The 19,593-nt window shown below is 40.3% G+C and overlaps 2 protein-coding genes across 24 annotated transcripts in view; one reads left to right on the top strand and one right to left on the bottom strand.

Moving 5' to 3' along the window:
- The window catches only part of LOC108394675 (uncharacterized), an 83,047-nt gene extending 67,193 nt beyond the window's left edge, over positions 1-15,854 (bottom strand). For 9 of the 13 annotated variants that reach the window (XR_001852491.3, XR_012129026.1, XM_036994109.2 and 6 more), the window contains exons 1-2: positions 15,342-15,717; positions 14,640-14,843 (exon numbers count right to left, since the gene is read on the bottom strand). Coding sequence is in view for 7 of the 13 variants with exons in the window: in XM_036994109.2 (XP_036850004.1) it covers positions 14,640-14,843; positions 15,342-15,717 (580 nt within the window). In the remaining 6 variants the exon portion in view is untranslated. Of the gene's footprint in view, positions 1-14,639 lie in introns of all 13 variants that reach the window. The other 4 variants (XR_012129024.1, XR_012129010.1, XR_005054720.2 and 1 more) reach the window with 2 other exon arrangements.
- Positions 15,854-19,593, top strand: part of LOC118967569 (kelch domain-containing protein 4-like) — a 35,645-nt gene continuing 31,905 nt past the window's right edge. For 10 of the 11 annotated variants that reach the window (XR_012129042.1, XR_005054726.2, XR_012129041.1 and 7 more), the window contains exons 1-2: positions 15,854-16,520; positions 18,386-19,252. Coding sequence is in view for 3 of the 11 variants with exons in the window: in XM_036994110.2 (XP_036850005.1) it covers positions 19,193-19,252 (60 nt within the window). In the remaining 8 variants the exon portion in view is untranslated. The other variant, XR_005054725.2, reaches the window with a different exon arrangement.

The following is a 19,593-nucleotide window of genomic DNA, read 5'->3' as shown; positions in this document are numbered from 1 at the left end:
AGAGCTTCCTTGACCATTATGAATGTACTTTTCTACATCCACAAATGTCACTGTGAGTGAACATCCAAAAGTTCTATTAATTTAATCCTTTTGCATTATGTTAGCCAATGATGGTAAACTAAAAATATCTCCTCCTTCAAAAAGTTCATGACATGTAAGGAAAAGACCCAGATACAGTAAAAGTAGGGGTGATAAAATTCAAATGTGAAATGCATATTGTCAGTATTAAATGAAAAGATGATGCATCTAGTGAGCTGAGTGAACTTCAGGGTAAGAAGGTATGGTAGACCTGAGTGGCTTAACGACAAAAGACTACAGTTGCCAAAGGGCAATAGATGCAGAAGAGAGAAATCAGTTAAGAGGAGAAGCAGCAACTAAGTTCAAAAGTCTATGTAAACATTCACATCATTTGATTTTTTAAAAACAAACGTTTAGGTAGCTACAGTATGCTTAAGTATTAATACACAATCTTTGAACTCAAGGAGCTCACAAGGCATTAAGAGAGTACAGATGAGAGAAGGGGAGCCTTTGCATAAGGTAATCACAGCAAGAGTTTTATAGAATTAGTAAGAATCACCCAAGAAGAAGAGGGACAGGGAGAGCATCAGAAGGAGAGAGATAATGTAATCAAAGGCAGAGAAGCAGGAGATAACACAGTACATACAAAGAAATACTACTGGTTCAAAAATGCTAGAGCATAAAGTTCAAAGAAAGAGAGGCAAAGTAAGGCAGAAGGGTTATGCAGAAGACAGGTCATTGATGGCTTTGTGTCCCATGCAAAGGGCCTTCCATAGTTGACGGAAAATCCCTGATGTCTTTTATGTAGCATGGCAACATCTCTTCTGCATTCTTAGTGCATCACTGTGATATCTATTTGTATAGGTACCACTTGCCCAGGACAAGCTCAAAAATAAAGGATCTTCTATCCTTGTGGAGCTTGGGGACTGGGGATTGGCTTTGTTACACATGGACATTTTTTGGTTCTCCAAGTGTGGAAGCTCTCTCTAACAGAGAGGGAGGATCTGAGAGACAGAGATACTCATCTCATGAATGTTGCTGAGGGCTTTATTATATAGTCATGATTGACTGTATCTTTGCCCATTTGCTGATTCAACTTCCACCCCCTGCCATTGGGTGGGGTCCAAAAGTCTCTTGTTAACATGACAAGACACACACTTCACCTTTAAGGCTCTGCAGTGTTTTCAGAAAATGTGGAAGAGGAAGAAATATACCTTGGAATTATATATTTGGGTTACTGAATGACCAAGTATGTATTTTGTAGAATTCATTATATTGAAATATTCAAAATAAAGTTCATTTCTTTTGCTATGCTACTGCTGTGCCAGGCCTTGGGGATACAATCGTGCAAAACCAGTCTTCAGCAGGGAAAGAAGACCAAAGTTAACAAAGTAAGAAAACAGATAAAGAAGACAGACTCCAGTTGTAACAAGTTACATCAAGTCACTAAACAGGGCACTGAGATAGCAATTCATGATGGGCAGGAGGACCAGGCTAAAGGAGGCCATTTCTAAGAGGTCACATATAAGCTGAGACCGGACAGGGGAACTTCAACAGTACAACAAAAGAGTCAGGTATCATGATCAAGTGGGATTTACTGTGGGGATAGTTCAATACCCACAAGTAATCAATTAGACACATCACATTAACAAAATGAAGAATAAAATCAAATGAAAATCTCAACAGATGCAGAAAAATTATTTGACAATTTCAACATCCATTTATGATAAAAATTCAAAACAAAGTGGATATTAACATACCTAAACATAAAAACAGCTGTATATGACAAACCAGCAGATATCATACTCAACAGTGCAAGTTGAAAGCTTTTCCTCTGAGGACAGGAACAAGTTAAGGATACCCTCTCTTGCCACTTTTGTTCAACATTATACTCAAAGTCTTGGCCATTGCAATTAGGCAAGAAAAATACAAGATACCCAAATTGGAAAGGAAGTAGTAAAACTGTCACTATCTGCAGATGGCTTGATATTATATACAGAAAATTCTAAAGCATTCATTGAAAAAACTATTAGAAGTAATGAATTAACTCAATAAAGGTGCAGGATACAAAAGCAATATTCAAAAGTCTGCTGTGTTCCTATACACTAATAATGAATTACAAGAAAAAGAAATTACAAAATCATTCGTACTTACAAATGCATCGAAAGAATAAAATACTTGGGAATCAAGTTAACCACAGAAGTAAAAGAACTATGTGCTCAAAATCATAAAATATTGATGAAAGAAACTGAAAACTACACAAGTGGAAACATAAACCACACTCATGGATTGGAAGAATTAATATTGTTACAATGTCCACAATATGCAAAGCAATCTACAGATTCAATACAATCTCTGTCAAAGTACTCATAGCATAAGAAGATATTACAGTGTTATAAGCTACATTATCTATGCTATATTTCCATCTCTGTGACTAAATTATTTTATAATTTGAAGACTATACCAACTTATCCCATTCACTGATAAAAAGAATATTAAAAGAATAAAGGCTAGAATTCTGAAAAAAATTACCAATCACATTTTACACACAACTAGGAAAAATAATCCCCAAATGTCTGTGGAACCTCAAAAGTTCCCAACCAAAGCAATATCAAGAAACAAAGCTGGAAGTATTATGCTCTCCAATTTCTAATTGTACTACAAAGCTATGGTAATCAAAACACTATGGTATTGGCACAGAAACAGTTCCTTTTATCAATGGAACAAAATAAAGAGCCCAGAATTAAACCCACACTTATATGGTTAGTTAATCTATGACAGAGGAGGTAAGAATATATAATGGGTAAAAGTCTCTTCAGTAAGTGGTGTGGATTACACTGGGCAGTTACATCAAAAGGAGGACCACTTTCCTAAAATGTATACAGAAATAAACTCAAAATGATTTAAAGACTTAAATGTAAGACCTGAAACCATTCAATTCCTAGAAGAACATATGGGCAGCAAGCTTTTTGACTCTGGGCTTAGCAATATTTTTTGATCTCCTGCCTCAGTCAAGGACAACAAAAGCTAAAATAAACAAATGGGACTACATCAAACTAAACACTTTGTATGGCAAAGGACTATCAGCCATAGAGAAGAATAACATACTGAATAGTGGAAAATGTATGCATACACACACTCAATTTGGGGTTAACATCCAAAACATATAAAATACTCATACAACTCACTATCAAAAAGACACTCCAATTAAAAAACGGGCAGAGAAGCGAGATTAAAGATGGCGGCGTGAGAGGTGAGACAGAGACTTCCTCCTAATATCACATATAATACAAAAATATAATTAATACAACTAATCCTGAGAGAGCAACAGGAAAGAGGACTGTGCCAGACTCCATACACCTGGAGAAAAGAGCAGACCTCACGGAATAGGGTAATGTACCAAAGTTGTGGCCTGGCAAGACCCAAACCCTTCCACCACCCCTGCTCACTAGTGAGAGGAAGAGAAACTGAGAAGGGAGGGAGTGGAGGCCTGGGACTACAGAATACCTAACTCCAGAGATCTGCTCTGGGAGCCAAACCTACATTTCATTGTTCTTTCATGATACTCTCATGATTACAGGGTTGGAAAGTTAAGACAGGCAGAATTCCTGGAGAGACTGAGATTCCAGCTGCTTGTGGAAAGCAGGGATCCATATCGGGCTGCTCTGGGACAACAGCTTATACCTGTGTGCTCGGCCCACTGGTTCAGGCAGTGGAGACAGGCATAGCAGCCGGGAAGCAGGAAACAGCTCTTTCCTCCCCCCAGGCACCAATCCCACTCTCCTGTGACCCCTGACATTGCATAAGGGAGAGTAGAGCTTCTGGACATGAGAGGGTGCCATACACAAATATGACATGCCAAAGGAAACTGGTACAGAGTAAAATTAATATAACCCCTAGGAAATATGACATGGACCACATGACTCTTCCTAAAAGGGAATTCAAAATAAAAATCATTAACATGCTAATGGAGGTATGGAAAGATATTCAAGAACTCAGGAATGAATTCCAGTTGGAGATCCAATCATTGAAGAGCACAATGGAGGGTATTAAAAGCAGACTGGATATGGTGGAGGAGATGATAAATGAAACAGGAACTAGAGAAGAAGAATACAAAGAAGCTGAGGCACAGAGAGAAAAAAGGATCTCTAAGAATGAAAGAATATTTGCTGGGAGCCATGCTACTCAAGCTGTGTAGCAAAGCTCGGGCTGGAGGAAGACACCCCACAAAGCAGGGGCCTTCGCAGCTGGCTCCCTCTATTACCCACCTTGATTTGTCATTCTCCATTATACTATTGGCTTTGCTTTTGCTTGCATTGTTGCCAAGGGCTAAGCTAACCTTTGCTAAGCAGCACAGAAAGGAGGAGAACATAAACTTCCCAGAAGCTTTTCAGGACAGTGGTCCTGAAGAATAGAACATGCAGAGGCCAGATGGCAATCTAGGCATAGAATACCAAAACCTGCAGGTAACTAGTTAAACACTGACTACCCCATCTCCACCTAAGTGGGAAAGCCCCCCTCTTTTATTTTTTAATGCTAGTGAAATTAGTGATGAAGAGTTTTATAGGAAAATTAGAGAAAGAGAGTTATAGGGGAATACTGAATAGAATAACCCTGTCTGACACTTATCAATCTTCTCATGTTTTCTTCTATTTACTACTTCTATAGCTTTTCTTCTTCCTTCCTAATTATAGCCCTTTACTAGAATTTGTGCCTATACATGAAATTACAAAATACCATAATTTTCCAAGAAGTAAAAATACCTCAAGACAAGTGCTGGGCATGGAGGCCACAGGGCATAAATCTGCAAAGAAGTAAAAAGCTAACATTTTCAAACATTACTTCTCTCTCACTTATCAGTTTTACATCTCCCTGTATGGCCCCAGAAGATGACTGGTTAGCCAGAGACAGGTAAGATTCCTCATGGGAGGAACAACCTAAGACAGGCACAGTCACAGGGGGGCCATCAGGTGACAAAATGGGGGCCAACAGAGGTGAGGCTTAGAACCTCACACCCCCAGTTTTGAGAGAAATCTTCTACACCTGTGGATGTTTTGTTGCCCTTGTTCAGCTTGGATTAATACCTGGTCTGTAGGCACAAACCTGATCATCTACACCTGCCTTCTTACAGTTCTAAATCATGCTTTCTATCCATATCTTACATCTACCTACTACATCAACATTTTATTAGAAAAGTAAAGGAGAAAATATGAGATTCATATATAAAGTATAGAAATCAAAAGAATAATCATACATCATATTTGACTTGGTTCTTTATAGTTTAAGGTTTGTAGTTAAAACAGAAATAGTTTCTATGATATGAATGCCCTTGCATTGTTCACCATGTAAGAACTTGTTTAGTCCCTGCAGTAATGGAGTCATGGAGACTTGTGTAGCATATGTCAGGGAGATTTTGGTATCCACACAGAAGAAACAGAAATGTAGATAAGAAGGGGAAATTTAGTTTGCTGCCTACTGTGCCCTATAAAGGGGTATAAGGTGAAGATATGAGTTTATGATTTTAGATTTATTATAAATTTATTAAAGCCTCTAAGAATATTTTTGTGGGAAAGAATCGTAGCTAACTGTGGCACTAGGTGACCTGTATTTCACCCTGAGCTGATAGACTCCATAGTCACTGCTACATACTGCATGCTCCTGCAGTCACATGCACTACTTAGAAACTGCGTTGCATAGAAATGTAAAACATAAAAGAGTACATGTTGCTAGGAAAAGTTTCGGTCAAGGAACAGAGAATGATCACCTGTCTAACACTTGACCAACCATGAATAGATTAGAAAGAAGAAGAAAGAAAAAAGCTTGCCAATACTTATTAATCAACTGCCTATACTAATTAATCAACAGAACAATAAAAAATAATATCCTTGTGCAAAATGGTATAAATAAAGCTGTCATCGGCACTTTGTTGAGAGACCACCTCCAACTGACTCCATGTCCTGTCTCTCCATACACCAAGTCCATCCTGCACCTTCGGGTATCCCACCCCTAAGCTGGAGCTGGACTCCTGCAAATATTGATAGAACTGTATGACTAATCCAAATGGAACAATATTCGCATTATAGGGGTACCAGAAGAAGAAGAGAAAGAAAAAGGGATAGAAAATGTCTTTGAGGAGGTAATTGCTGAAAACTTCTCCAATCTGGGGAAGGAGATAGTCTCTCAGTCCATGGTGATCCACAGATCTCCCAACAAAAGAGACCCAAGGAAAACAACATCAAGACATATAGTAATTAAAATGGCAAATATCAAGGATAAGGACAGACTATTAAAAGCAACCAGAGAGAGAAATAAGATCACATACAAATGAAAGCCCATCAGGCTATCATAAGACTTCTCAGCAGAAACCTTACAGGCCAGAAGGGAGTGGCATGATGTATTTAATGCAATGAAGCAGAAGGGCCTCAAACCAAGATTACTTTATCCAGCAAGATTATCATTTAAATTTGAAGGAGGGATAAAAAAATTTCCAAATAAGCAAAAGCTGAGAGAATTTACCTCCCACAAACCATCTCTATAGCGTATTGTGGATGGACTGCTGCAGATGGAAGTATTCCTAAGGTTTAATAGCTGTCACCAGAGGTAATAAAACCACAGTAAAGAAAGTAGAACAGCTAATTACTAAGCAAATGAAAAATTAAATTAACTATCTCCAAAGTCAATCAAGGGATAGACAAAGAGTATAGGATATAATACCTAATATATACAATATGGAGGAGGAAGAAAAAGGAGGAGAAAAAAAGAACCTCTAGACTGTGTTTGTAATAGCATATTAAGTGAGTTAAGTTAGACTCTTAGATAGTAAGGAAGTTTAAACCCAAAGACACACACAGAGTAAAAGTGAAGGGATGGAAAGAGATATTTCATGTAACTGATAGAAAAAAGCAGGTGCTGCAGTACTTGTACCAGACAAAATAGACTTCAAAATAAAGAAAGTCACAAGAGACAAAGAAGTACATTACATAATGATAAAGGGGTCAATTCAACCAGAAGATATAACCATTATAAATATCTATGCTCCCAACACAGGAGCACCTACATATGTGAAACAAATACTAACAGAATTAAAAGGGGAAATAGAATGTAATGTATACATTCTAGGAGACTGCAACACTCCACTCACTCTGAAGGACAGATCAACCAGACAGAAAATAAATAAGGAAGACAGAGGCACTGAAAAACACATTAGAACAGATGGACCGAACAGACATCTACAGAACTCTACACCCGAAAGCAGCAGAATACACACTCTTCTCAAGTGCACATGGAAATTTTCAAGAATAGATCAAATACTAGGCCACAAAAAGAGCCTCAGTAAGTTAAAAAAGATAAAAATTATACTAACCAGTTTCTCAGACCACAAAGGTATGAAACTAGAAATAAATTACACAAAGAAAATGAAAAATCCCACAATCCCACACACACATGGAGGCTTCACAACATGCTCCTAAATAACCAATGGATCGATGACCAAATAAAAACAGAGATCAAGCAATATATGGAGACAAATGACACCAATAATTCAAAACCGAAAAATCTGTGGGACGCAGCCAAGGCCGTGCTAAGAGGAAAGTATATTGCAATACAGGCCTTCCTCAGGAAAGAAGAAAAATCCCATATAAGCAGTATAAACTCACAGTTAATGAAACTAGAAAAGGAAGAACAAATGAGGCCGAAAGTCAGTACAAGGAGGGACATAATAAAGGTTAGAGTAGAAATAAATAAAATCGAGAAGAATAAAACAATAGAAAGAATCAGTGAAACAAGAGTTGGTTCTTTGAGAAAATAAACAAAAAAGATAAACCCCTAGCCAGACTTATCAAGAAAAAAAGAGTCTACACACATAAATAGAATCAGAAATGAGAAAAGAAAAATCACTATGGACACCACAGAAATACAAAGAATTATTAGAGAATACAATGGAAAATTATATGCCAACAAACCAGATGACCTAATAGAAATGGACAACTTTCTAGAAAAATACAACTTTTCAAGGCTGTCCAAGGAAGAAACAGAAAATCTGAACAGGACAATTACTAGCAATGAAATAGAACTGGTGATCAAAAAACTACCTAAGAACAAAATCCCTCGACCGGATGGCTTCACCGCAGAATTTTATCAAACATTTAGTGAAGACCTAATACCCATCCTCCTTAAAGTTTTCCAAAGAGCAGAAGAAGAGGGAATACTTCCAAACTCATTCTATGAGGCCAGCATCACTCTAATACCAAAACCAGGCAAAGACACCACAAAAAAAGAAAATTACAGACCAATATCCCTGATGAACATAGATGCAAAAATACTCAACAAAATATTAGCAAGCCAAATTAAAAAATACATCAAAAAGATCATCCATCATGATCAAGCAGGGTTCATTCCAGGGATGCAAGGATGGTTCAACATTTTGAAAATCCATCAACATTGTCCACCACATCAACAAAAAGAAGCACAAAAAACACATGATCATCTCCATAGATGCTGAAAAAGCATTTGGCAAAATTCAACATCCATTCATAAAAACTCTCAACAAAATGAGTATACAGGGCAAGTACCTCAACATAATAAAGGCCATATATGAGAAACCCACAGCCAACAGCATACTTTCAGCAGTGAGAAGCTGAAAGCTCCTCCTTTAAGATTGGGAACAAGACAAGGATGCCCACTTTCCCCACTTCTATTCAACATAGCTCTGGAGGTCCTGGTCATGGCAATCAGACAACACAAAGAAATAAAAGACATCCAGACAGGCAAGGAAGAAGTTAAAATGTCCCTGTTTGCAGATGACATGATATTGTACATAAAAAACCCTAAAGAATCCACTCCAAAACTACTAGATCAAATATCTGAATTCAGCAAAGTTGCAGGATACAAAATTAATAAACAGAAATCTATGGCATTCCTATACACTAACAATGAACTAGCAGAGAGAGAAATCAGTAAAACAATTCCATTCAGAGTTGCATCAAAAATCATAAAATACCTAGGAATAAACCTATCCAAGAAAGTGAAAGACTTATACCCTGAAAACTACAAGACACTCTTAAGAGAAATTAAAGAAGATACCAATAAATGGAAATGCATCCCATGCTCATGGATAGGAAGAATTAGTATTGTCAAAATGGCCATCCTGCCTAAAGCAATCTATAGATTCAATGCAATTCCTATCAAAATACTAACAGCATTCTTCAACGAACTAGAGAAAATCATTCTAAAATTCATATGGAACCACAAAAGACCTCAATTAGCCAAAGTAATTCTGAAAAGGAAGAATAAAGCTGGGGGCATTATGCTCCCCACCTTCAAGCTCTACTACAAAGCCACAGTAATCAAGACAATTAGATACTGGCATAAGAACAGACCCATAAACCAATGGAACAGACTAGAGAGCCCAGATATAAACCCAACCATATATATACGATAATATACGATAAAGGAGCCATGGATATACAATAGGAAAATGACAGCCTCTTCAACAGCTGGTGTTGGCAAAACTGGACAGCTACATGCAAGAGAATGAAACAGGATTATTGTTTAACCTCAAATACAAAAGTAATCTTGAAATGGATTAAAGACTTGAATGTAAGTCATGAAACTATAAAACTCTTAGAAGACAACATAAGCAAACATCTACTGAATATAAGCATGAGCAACTTCTTCCTGAACGCACCTCCTTGAGAAAGGGAAACTAAAGCAAAAATGAATTCATGGGACTACATCAAACTAAAAAGTTTCTGTACAGCAAAGGGCACCATCAACAGAACAAAAAGGCATCCTACAGTATGGGAGAATATATTTGTAAATGACATATCCGACAAGGGGTTAACATCCAAAATATATACAGAACTTATACACCTCAACACCCAAAAAGCAAATAACCCAATTAACAAATGCGCAGAGGATATGAAGAGACAGTTCTCCAAAGAAGAAATTCAGATGGCCAACAGACACATGAAAAGATGCTCCACATTATTAATCATCACGGAAATGCAAATTAAAACCACAATGAGATATCACTTCACACCAGTAAGGATGGCCAGCATCAAAAAGACTAAGAATAACAAATGCTGGTAACGATGTGGAGAAAGGGGAACCCTCCTACACTGCTGGTGGGAATGTAAGCTAGTTTAACCATTGTGGAAAGCAATATGGAGGTTCCTCAAAAAACTCAAAATAGAAATATCATTTGACCCGGGAATCCCACTCCTTGGAATTTACCCAAAGAATACAAGTTCTCATATCCAAAAAGACATATACACCCCTATGTTTATCACAGCACTTTTTATAATAGCCAAGATATGGAAGCAACCTAAGTGTCCATCAGTAAATGAATGGATAAACAAGAGGTGGTACATATACACAATGGAATACTATTGGGCCATAAGAAACATATCGTACCATTTGCAACAACATGAATGGAGCTGGAGGACATTATGCTAGGTGGAGAAAGACAAATGTCAAATGATTTCCCTCATTGTGGAGTATAACAATGAAGCAAAACTTAAGGAACAAAATAGCAGCAGACTCAGAGACTCCAAGAAGGAACTAGTGGTTACCAAAAGGGAGGGGTGAAGGAGGGCGGGTGGGGAGGGAAGAAGAAGGGGTTTGAGGGGTATTATGTTTAGTACACATGGGGCAGGGGATCACGGGGAGAACAGTACAGCACAGAGAAGGCACATAGTGGATCTGTGGCATCTTGCTGCACTGATGGACAGTGACTGCATTGGGGTATGGGTGGGGACTTGATGATATGCGTGAATGTAGTAACCACATTGTTTTTTCATGTGAAACCTTTATAAGAGTGTATATCAATCATAACTTAATAAAACAAACAAAAAAAATGGGTAGAGGACCTATATAGGCATTTTTCCAAGGAAGACATGTAGATGGCCAATTGACACAGGAAAAGAGTCTCAGTATCACTAGCCATCAGGGAAATGCAAATCAAAAGCACCATGAGATCTCAATTCAAATCTGTTAGAATAGCAAGTTCGAACTGAAGATGAAAATAACTTGGTGATGATGTGGAGAAGAGGGAACCGTTTTACACTACTGGTGGGAATGGAAATTGGTGTATCCAATATGGAAAACAGCATGGAGGCTCATCAAACAATAAAAAATAAAACTCCATTTAATCCAGCAATTCTGCTTTATGTATTTACCCCAAGAAAATGAAAATACTAATTTGAAAATGTAATGCATATGTTCACTGCAACATTATTTTAAAAAGCCAAGATATGGAAGCAGCCTAAATGTCCATAGATACATGAATGGATAAACATGTGAAACACACACACACACAAACACAAACACACCACATGTACACACAGTGCAACACAGTGGCATATTACTCAGTCTTAAGAAAGAAACAAATCCCTCCTTTTGGGACGACATCAACAATATAAGCCTCCTTCAGAGCACTTGCCCTTGATATGAGGTGGTGTGAATGGTACTTGCCCTCTGTGGCCTTCTTTCCCCATAAAACACAACTCCAAGTAATCACAAGAGAAACATCATGTTAAATGCAATTTGAAAAAAATTCTACAATATTAATGGAAAAGAATCTTGAAAATGGAAAAGATCACCCAAAACAAAGAATGTCTCAGAAACGCTAAGAACAGTATCCTAAGGAGATAAGATCACTGAAAGCAAATGATGTATCCTGAACTGGATATTTGAGGAGTAAGGGTCCAACTATGGAAATCTGAGGAAAAGAATGGGTGGTGATGGTTACAGTGCAGCATCACTGTTTCAATAATTGTAACAATGAACTGTAATGATGGTAGTAAGAGGGGAAGTGATCTGAGCAAATTGTGAAGCCCTGCACTATCTTTACAAATTTCCTATAAATATGAAACTACCTCAAAATAAAAATGTATTAAAAAACACTTTTCATAATTTAACATATATTATCTTTAAACTATCTACTATAAATTACTATTAATTTTGATTGTCAACTAGTTCTGTTTTGTTTTTTTAAGATACTATTTATGTCACAGAGAAATAATTAACCCAGGAAGATACATAATTTCCAAACTATGTTACAATTTTCATGTTCAATGGGGGATACATATGCATATTTACTTATTACATATAATTTTATTTGGCAGGGTCTTTTTAAGTCATTGTTTCACTGGTATGGCTGTGCCGGGGGTCCCTCTGAAAAAATGTCATCATAAATGTATGTAGAGATTCAGGTGCTATGGTGTCTATTTCAGTTCAATGCTGAACATATTCAAAAGACTGCTTATAAGAACAGAAAATAAAATGTTACAGTGTGACTGACTCATGAATTCCATGAATACTTCTATATTTCAGCAGCAATGAAACAAAATCAAGTGTCTGTAACTCAAATACTCAGATTACAATAACGAGAACAGAACAGTGACCATGAAGAGATTTAATGTTTCATCTTGATATTTTCTAATGAGAAAATGTCTAAAACATATTCAAACAGTTCCCTAGGTGAAAGTGAGCAAACAGTGAAAAAAATCAAAGAATCAAAAGTGGCAGACATTACTGCAAGTGATGGTAGGTGTTGGTACACTGTGTGAAAGACATGTGATTCTTAAGAGATCACACAGAATTATTCAAAGCTAGAACACTGGTATGCTCCACAATTTGATAAAACTTAGATGTTGACATAATTCCTTAGGGTAAAAAAGTGATCTGTTGCTTTGTGCTTACAATTCAGAAAGAATATATAATGTGCCTAAAAAACTGGGTTCTATCTGAAATACAACTGAGAATATAAAAAGCTAATACTTTTCCCACACTTGATTGCACAAGGGAAGTAACCCAGCATGAATACATCACAGGACAAGCTATGTTCAAAGTAAGAACCCTGCCTTCACCAAACAAGTTGTACTGATTCCATGAAAGGAGATAAAAAATGGATAGAATGTACCTGCAGTAATTATTAGATCATTGGAAAAGGATAATACTGACAGAAAAACACTCATGGTCACAGTTTTTCTACACGAGCAACTACAGGGGTTGCACTAAGAGACAGAGGGCATTATTCCTCCACTGTGTATGTCATCATGCCCAATCTGTACCTTGTATGGCAGATCATCTAATATATGAACTAGGATAAGCTTAAAAATAATACACAATGGGTAAAAATGTGTTGTGAATTAAATCACCAGATGGGATATTTTCAGGTCTGTTCTAGAATGTACTTTTAAGTGTACTTAAAAATACCCAATGGTCATCAAGATCAAATGCATCAGCCATCACCCTATGCAACATAATTACATTGAGCAAGCCTAACTAGAAGTGTACATATACACATAAGCATCTATGAATCAAGAGCATACATGTTTGCATTCAAATGCTCATATGTTTACAATTTTATGGGATAGAAAATCGGACTAGAAAATGCACCATCCTGACATCAGAAGCATCTGGTGCACACAGCACCTTTTTAGGCAGTTATCATGATGGGATGATACTGTGAACCAAGGGAAGAGGGTTAAGAAGGTTCTCCAAGAAAACACCCCAACTTTATGTGAAGACGCCTGATTGTAGGAGGCCTCTCCCTGTGCTGACAGCCAAAGTGAGGAGGTAATTTTCAATGTGTTCAAGGAACACTAAACTTTTAACAGGAGATAGGATTATACTTTGATTTACAAAAACCAAAAGTACACAAATGACAAATGAACAACCTCCCAACAAAAATATCAATCCTTAGTGGAAAGAGGACATAATAAAAAATAAGGGGATTACAGATACATCAATGCCATGTCTTGAATGGAGACAAAAAATTCAACTAAATGCCATCAGATTTTGCATTTTTAATAGAAAATGTGCATGAAAGTCTCTCATTGACAAAAAGCAGTCATGGTTCTGGTTGTTTATTCTGAATGTTTAAGTTTTCAGATATTCCATCTTTAGTGGTTTTCAGCAGCATGCAATGGTTGGTATTTTAAGAATCACCATTGGCTTTTGATCGTCTAAATCTAATTAAGGATATTTTCTTAATACACTCTTACAAAAATTGGGTGGAGTCCTGGGCTCATTATTTTTTTAACAATACTAATTCCATTGGAATCCTGCAAGATTGTTTGATAAGATAATACCAATATTTCATATTTTCACCATATTATTAGAAAGATAAGCATATTTTAATGACGTAACAGATCATTTATCTTCTTTGAAAGCCAGGAAAGTAACATTATAATGAATTCTGGATTTCAGAAATTTAGAATATTGAAGCTTCAAATAATGTGTTTTACTACAACACCTCTTTGTCCATTTTTTCCTCAAATATTTTCACATTACAGGAAATATTAACTATTAACAATGAATGAAGCCATGTGCAGGATACTAAAACCTTCCTTTTCTCTGTGGGATTCTGTATGTCCAAACTAGGGACGTCTCCTTTCCCCACCTTAAACTGCAAGTTCCCCGTATCTTGTATGTCTGTTACACGACTATCCTGTGTTTCCCTCACTCTGAATCTCTGCAGGAATTTGTCCCAAAAAACACTTTGAGTCCCTAACAAACATGAGACCGTCCAGTCAGTCTGACCCTCAGAGCCCCTTCACTTATGGTGCCTATAGGAAAAAAAAAAAACCTTTCACCTGCTGTGAAAGACTCATTACCTGAGGAAGCAGAGTCCACCAGCGGGGCTGGTGCAGAAGAGGAAGGCTCTGGTCTACGGCTCATGGTAAACAGCCTGGAGAAGCAGCAGCCCAGCCGCCGCCGCCTCTGCATTTGGGGCAGCAAGGGGGAGTTATCCTCGGGGACCGTGCTGCACGCTGTCCTGTCCCGGAGCCAAGACCCTGCAGGTGCATCCTCACTGGGTCCTAGTGGAATGCAGAGAAAGCCCTGAACCAAGGCACATGCACTCTGACTCACAAAGACTGGGTTCTCACGCCCCCTCCTGGCCACGGGAAATAAACAGATCCACCTCTCCTCAAACATCCTTCCTGCAACTAGAAAAAACTTGCAAGCGGCGGCAGCAAGCGGCAGGCGGCAGCGGCAGGGGCCAAGCGGTGGCGGCAGGCGGCGGCGGAGCGCCCCGGCGGCGTGCGACATGGGGAGCAGTCAGGCATCGGCGGCGGGGATGCAGGCTGCGGAGCTTCCTTGGCAGGTCCAGGCGGGTGCAGGCGGCGGCCCCGGAGGGCACTGTGGGTGGGTGCGGAAGGGCGCCGGGTGGTTTCGGCTGGCGGCCGCCAGGCAGCGGGCGCCCTGGGTAGGCGGTTGGCTGCGGGCAGCTGCGCTTTGGCGGAGGGAGACGTGGCCAGAGGCAGCGTGCGCTGGTGGCAGTTCGCGACGGCAGGAGACGGCGGCGGGTCGGGCACCCCATCCGGGCGTGCGATGGCAGCAGCGTCCGTGGGGCCCAGTGTCGGTGCGGGGCGGTGGCGGGCGGCGTCCGGAGGACGAGGTGAGCGCCGGGCGGCACTGGCTGGCAGCGGGCGCTGGGGAGGCGGTGACGAGGGCCCAGCGGGTGTCCGAGTCGTCGGAGGAAAGCGGAAGTGCGAGCGAGGTGGGACCTGCAGGAAGAGGAGCCGTCGGGGAACACGCCCTTTCGAGGGCGGGGCACCTAAGCAGGGGAGGGGTCGCTCCGCTCTGAAGGCCCCTCCCCTCAGCCGCCCTCCTCCAGCCCACGAGCATCCTGGGCCTGAGGGCTCCCTGTCCCCGCCCTGGTTCTGGGCTCAACCCCTGCCCAGCGCGCATGGAGAGGCCAGGTTGCTGCCAGAGCCAAAGTGAGGAAGTGGGGTGGGTTGGAAATGAGCTTAGCCGAATGGTCTCAGAGTGTCTGTAAGTGCAGGAAGGACATCTACTTGAAGTGCAGAATGTGGAATCAGGGAACACGTGTGCTGGGGGGGATTCCAGTGCCACCCAACTGTGCAGGTATGTTGGCGCCTTAACTTCTAATTCTGTTTTTGCACTTATAAAAACAGATCTTCCAGATTGGCTGCAGCTGATAGTTGCTGAGCCCCCAGCATGTAGGCACTATTCTAGCAGACTGACAATTCTTCCTTGGTTGGAGCTTAGATTTTATTATTTGTGTGGGAGGGAGGTGGGGACAGAAAATAAATAAATGAGCCAGAGGAATATCAGACAGTGCTATGCAGACAGCAAAGCAGGCTGGTGGGTGGCCGAGGCCTGGGTCTCTGCAAGGTGGTTGAAGGTGCTGGCCTTCACGCACAGGGTGGGCTAAGTGAAAGGCCCTTGGTGGGGTGTGTGAGGTTTTGGAACGAGGTGTCATGTGTAGCTCTTGTGTGTGTCAGATTCTATGTCTTTGAAATGGGAGGAAGCTGTTCTAATTCATGGATGAGAGTGGACCCTGGTCAGGTGCATGGACAGAGGGGGCAGGCTGAGCCAAGTTTTGCCCACACAGTAGACTTTGAGCAGATGTCTCAGGTGTGACTCGTCTGCCTTTAGGAAGACCTTGAAGCCCTTATAGCCCATTTGCAGACACTAGATGCCAGGAAGATGCAGATCAAGGAAACACCATGCTCCCTGTCCTCCCCAAGGTAAGTGAGCAAGGACTCTGCCTTATAGCTTCTCAGAATTTTCTTTCGTGAATTGGGCAGCTGCTTTAAACTGGCACCAGATTTTCATAACTGGACACTTGGGACATATTCATCATTAAAATTCATTCCTGCTCCATACCAGCTCCCTCAGAACATTTTTTCACTTCTGAATAACAGGAATGAGGCTGTTCAGCTTTACTGTCATGCAGAAACATGGAAATTAGGTCTCCTGGCCCAGCTGCTCATCAGAGAAATTGTGCCAGGTTTTAAAGCTCTCCAACTAGGAACAATTTATGGACCAAAGTGTTGTCCCAGTGAGCCTTTCTTTGGGTCTTGAAGTGTTTTAAAAACTGACTTGTGACATATAAGAGAATGAAACTGGATCACTGTCTAACCCCATACACAAAAGTAAACTCAAAATGGATCAAAGACCTGAATGTAAGTCATGAAACCATAAAACTCTTAGAAAAAAACACAGGCAAAAATCTCTTGGACATAAACATGAGCAACTTCTTCATGAACATATCTCCCCGGGCAAGGAAAACAAAAGCAAAAATGAACAAGTGGGACTATATTAAGCTGAAAAGCTTCTGTACAGCAAAGGACACCATCAGTAGAACAAAAAGACATCCTACACTATGGGAGAATATATTCATAAATGCCAGATCTGATAAAGGGTTGACATCCAAAATATATAAAGAGCTCATGCACCTCAACAAACAAAAGCAAATAAGCCAATTAAAAAATGGGCAGAGGAGCTGAACAGATAGTTCTCCAAAGAACAAATTCACATGGCCAACAGGCACATGAAAAGATGCTTCACATCACTAATCATCAGAGAAATGCAAATTAAAACCGCAATGAGATATCACCTCACACCAGTAAGGATGGCCAACATCCAAAAGACAAACAACAACAAATGTTGGCGAGGATGTGGAGAAAGGGGAACCCTCCTACACTGATGGTGGCAATGTAAATTAGTTCAACCATTGTGGAAAGCAGTATGGAGGTTCCTCAAAAATCTCAAAATAGAAATACCACTTGACCCAGAAATTCCACTCCTAGGAATTTACCCTAAGAATGCAGCAGCTCAGTTTGAAAAAGACATATGCACCCCTATGTTTATCGCAGCACTATTCACAATAGCCAAGAAATGGAAGCAATCTAAGTGTCCATCAGTAGATGAATGGATAAAGAAGATGTGGTACATATACACAATGGAATATTATTCAACCATAAGAAGAAAACAAATCCTACCATTTGCAACAACATGGATGGAACTAGAGGGTAATTATGTTCAGTGAAATACGTCAGGAGGAGAAAGACAAGTACCAAATGATTTCACTCATCTGTGGAGTATAAGGACAAAGCAAAAACTGAAGGAACAAAACTGCAGCAGACTCACAAAACCCAAGAATGGACTAACAGTTACCAAAGGGAAAGGGACTGGGGAGGATGGGTGGGAAGGGAGGGAGAAGGGGAATAAGGGCCATTATGATTAGCACACATAATATAGTGGGGGGCACAGGGAGGGCTGTACAACACAAAGACAAGTAGTGACTCTATAGCATCTTACCACACTGATGGACTGTGACTGTAATGGGGTATATGGTGGGAACTTGATAATAGGGGGTGTCTAGTAACCATAATGTTGCTCATATAATTGTACATTAATGATACCAAAATAAAAAAAATAAAAAATGTGACTTGTCAGTGGAAAACTTAGAATCATGGTAGCTTTTTGCTATGTTCATAATGCTTTTAAATTCTCATGTGGCAAGTGTGATTATTAGACATAAATTGTGTATTTCAGCCATTTTAAATGAATCTATAAATTGTATGAAGAACTCTGAAGTCTTTTGTAGGATTTCGAGTGAGCTGAAGTGAGCAGGCCTTGGTGTTCGTCTGACTTACTCTGCTGCTTCAGTTCTTGTCATCTCTGTTTCAGGTCAGTTGTTTTCCAGTTTGACCTGGGCTCTGTCACTCTTACACTTACTGTAGCAGAGTAGAAACTCAGCTCTGAACTAGGAAAGGCCAGTGACCCTAGAAGCACCTCATCCTTCAGGGAATGGGAGCAAGGGAGCCACCTAAGCTCTCGGGACTGTTGGGTGGGTTGGGCAGTTATTCGCTTTGATCCCGTCAGAAGGAGGTAATCTCTGGAGCTGTCCCCAGTGGGAGAGGAGACCTGGGGTCTGACACTTCAGCCAGGGAGGCAGTATTGTAGCACTGTCACTTCAGAAACATGCACGTGGTGGCCCTGGTGCCCGAACCCCACCCCCTACGGACCTGGGGTTGCTGTCCAGGTTGCTGCAAGGTGGAAACCACGTGGTTGGCCCTGAGTGGACGCACAGCACCAGTAGCTCCCAAGGTTGGAAGCCCTCCCTGTTCTTCGCTGAATAAGTTACTCTAGGAATCTGGTTTATTATTCCTTCATTTGGCATGTAAGTATTGGGGCCACATGCAAGGCACATGGTACAGATATGCATTTTCATTTCAATTGTTGAGGCAAATAAATCCTGGAGATGTTTAAGACTTTTTAATCATGGCATCCTGAGGGAAGCCACTGGCTGGAAAGGTGTTTTGCTGTTGTTGTTGTTCTTATTGTTTTTTTTACTTTTTAGAACTTTTCCTGAAGTAAAGCCAAGTCAGGATATGACTTGAAATGTTGGTAAATGCCTGGGTCTGCTGGCTTCCTGCCAGAAGCAGTAGCTGTTGGAGCTGAAGGCCTTTTGGTTGGTAACTGAGTAACTTCTCCCTGCCTGCCTTTCCATGTTATGGGAGAAAACCTTGAAAATTACCCAGTTTGGGAAGTGTACATCCCCAGGTGTCATTAGTGGGGCAATAAGGAGAAGGCAGCCCCCCAGGCATCTGCTTCAGGGCGCCCCCGTGTCTGACACCCACACAGGGTGGGTGGGTTGGGTGTGTGCGGCGGTGACACTTGGGTGCTCTGGGTCCAGTTTGGGTGGTGGTTGGCCAGGTTGTGTTGCTCTTTTCCACAGAAAATTGAATAGGTGTTAAGTGAGAAAAAGGTTCGAGGTTAAAGAAGTTTGGGAATCACTGGTTTCCTCTTAAA

This window comes from Manis javanica, chromosome 1, assembly GCF_040802235.1.
Source record: "Manis javanica isolate MJ-LG chromosome 1, MJ_LKY, whole genome shotgun sequence".
NCBI classification, from domain to species: domain Eukaryota; kingdom Metazoa; phylum Chordata; class Mammalia; order Pholidota; family Manidae; genus Manis; species Manis javanica.
The sequence above is the reverse complement of the archived record's forward strand: the minus strand, read 5'-3'. Positions and strand labels throughout refer to the sequence as shown.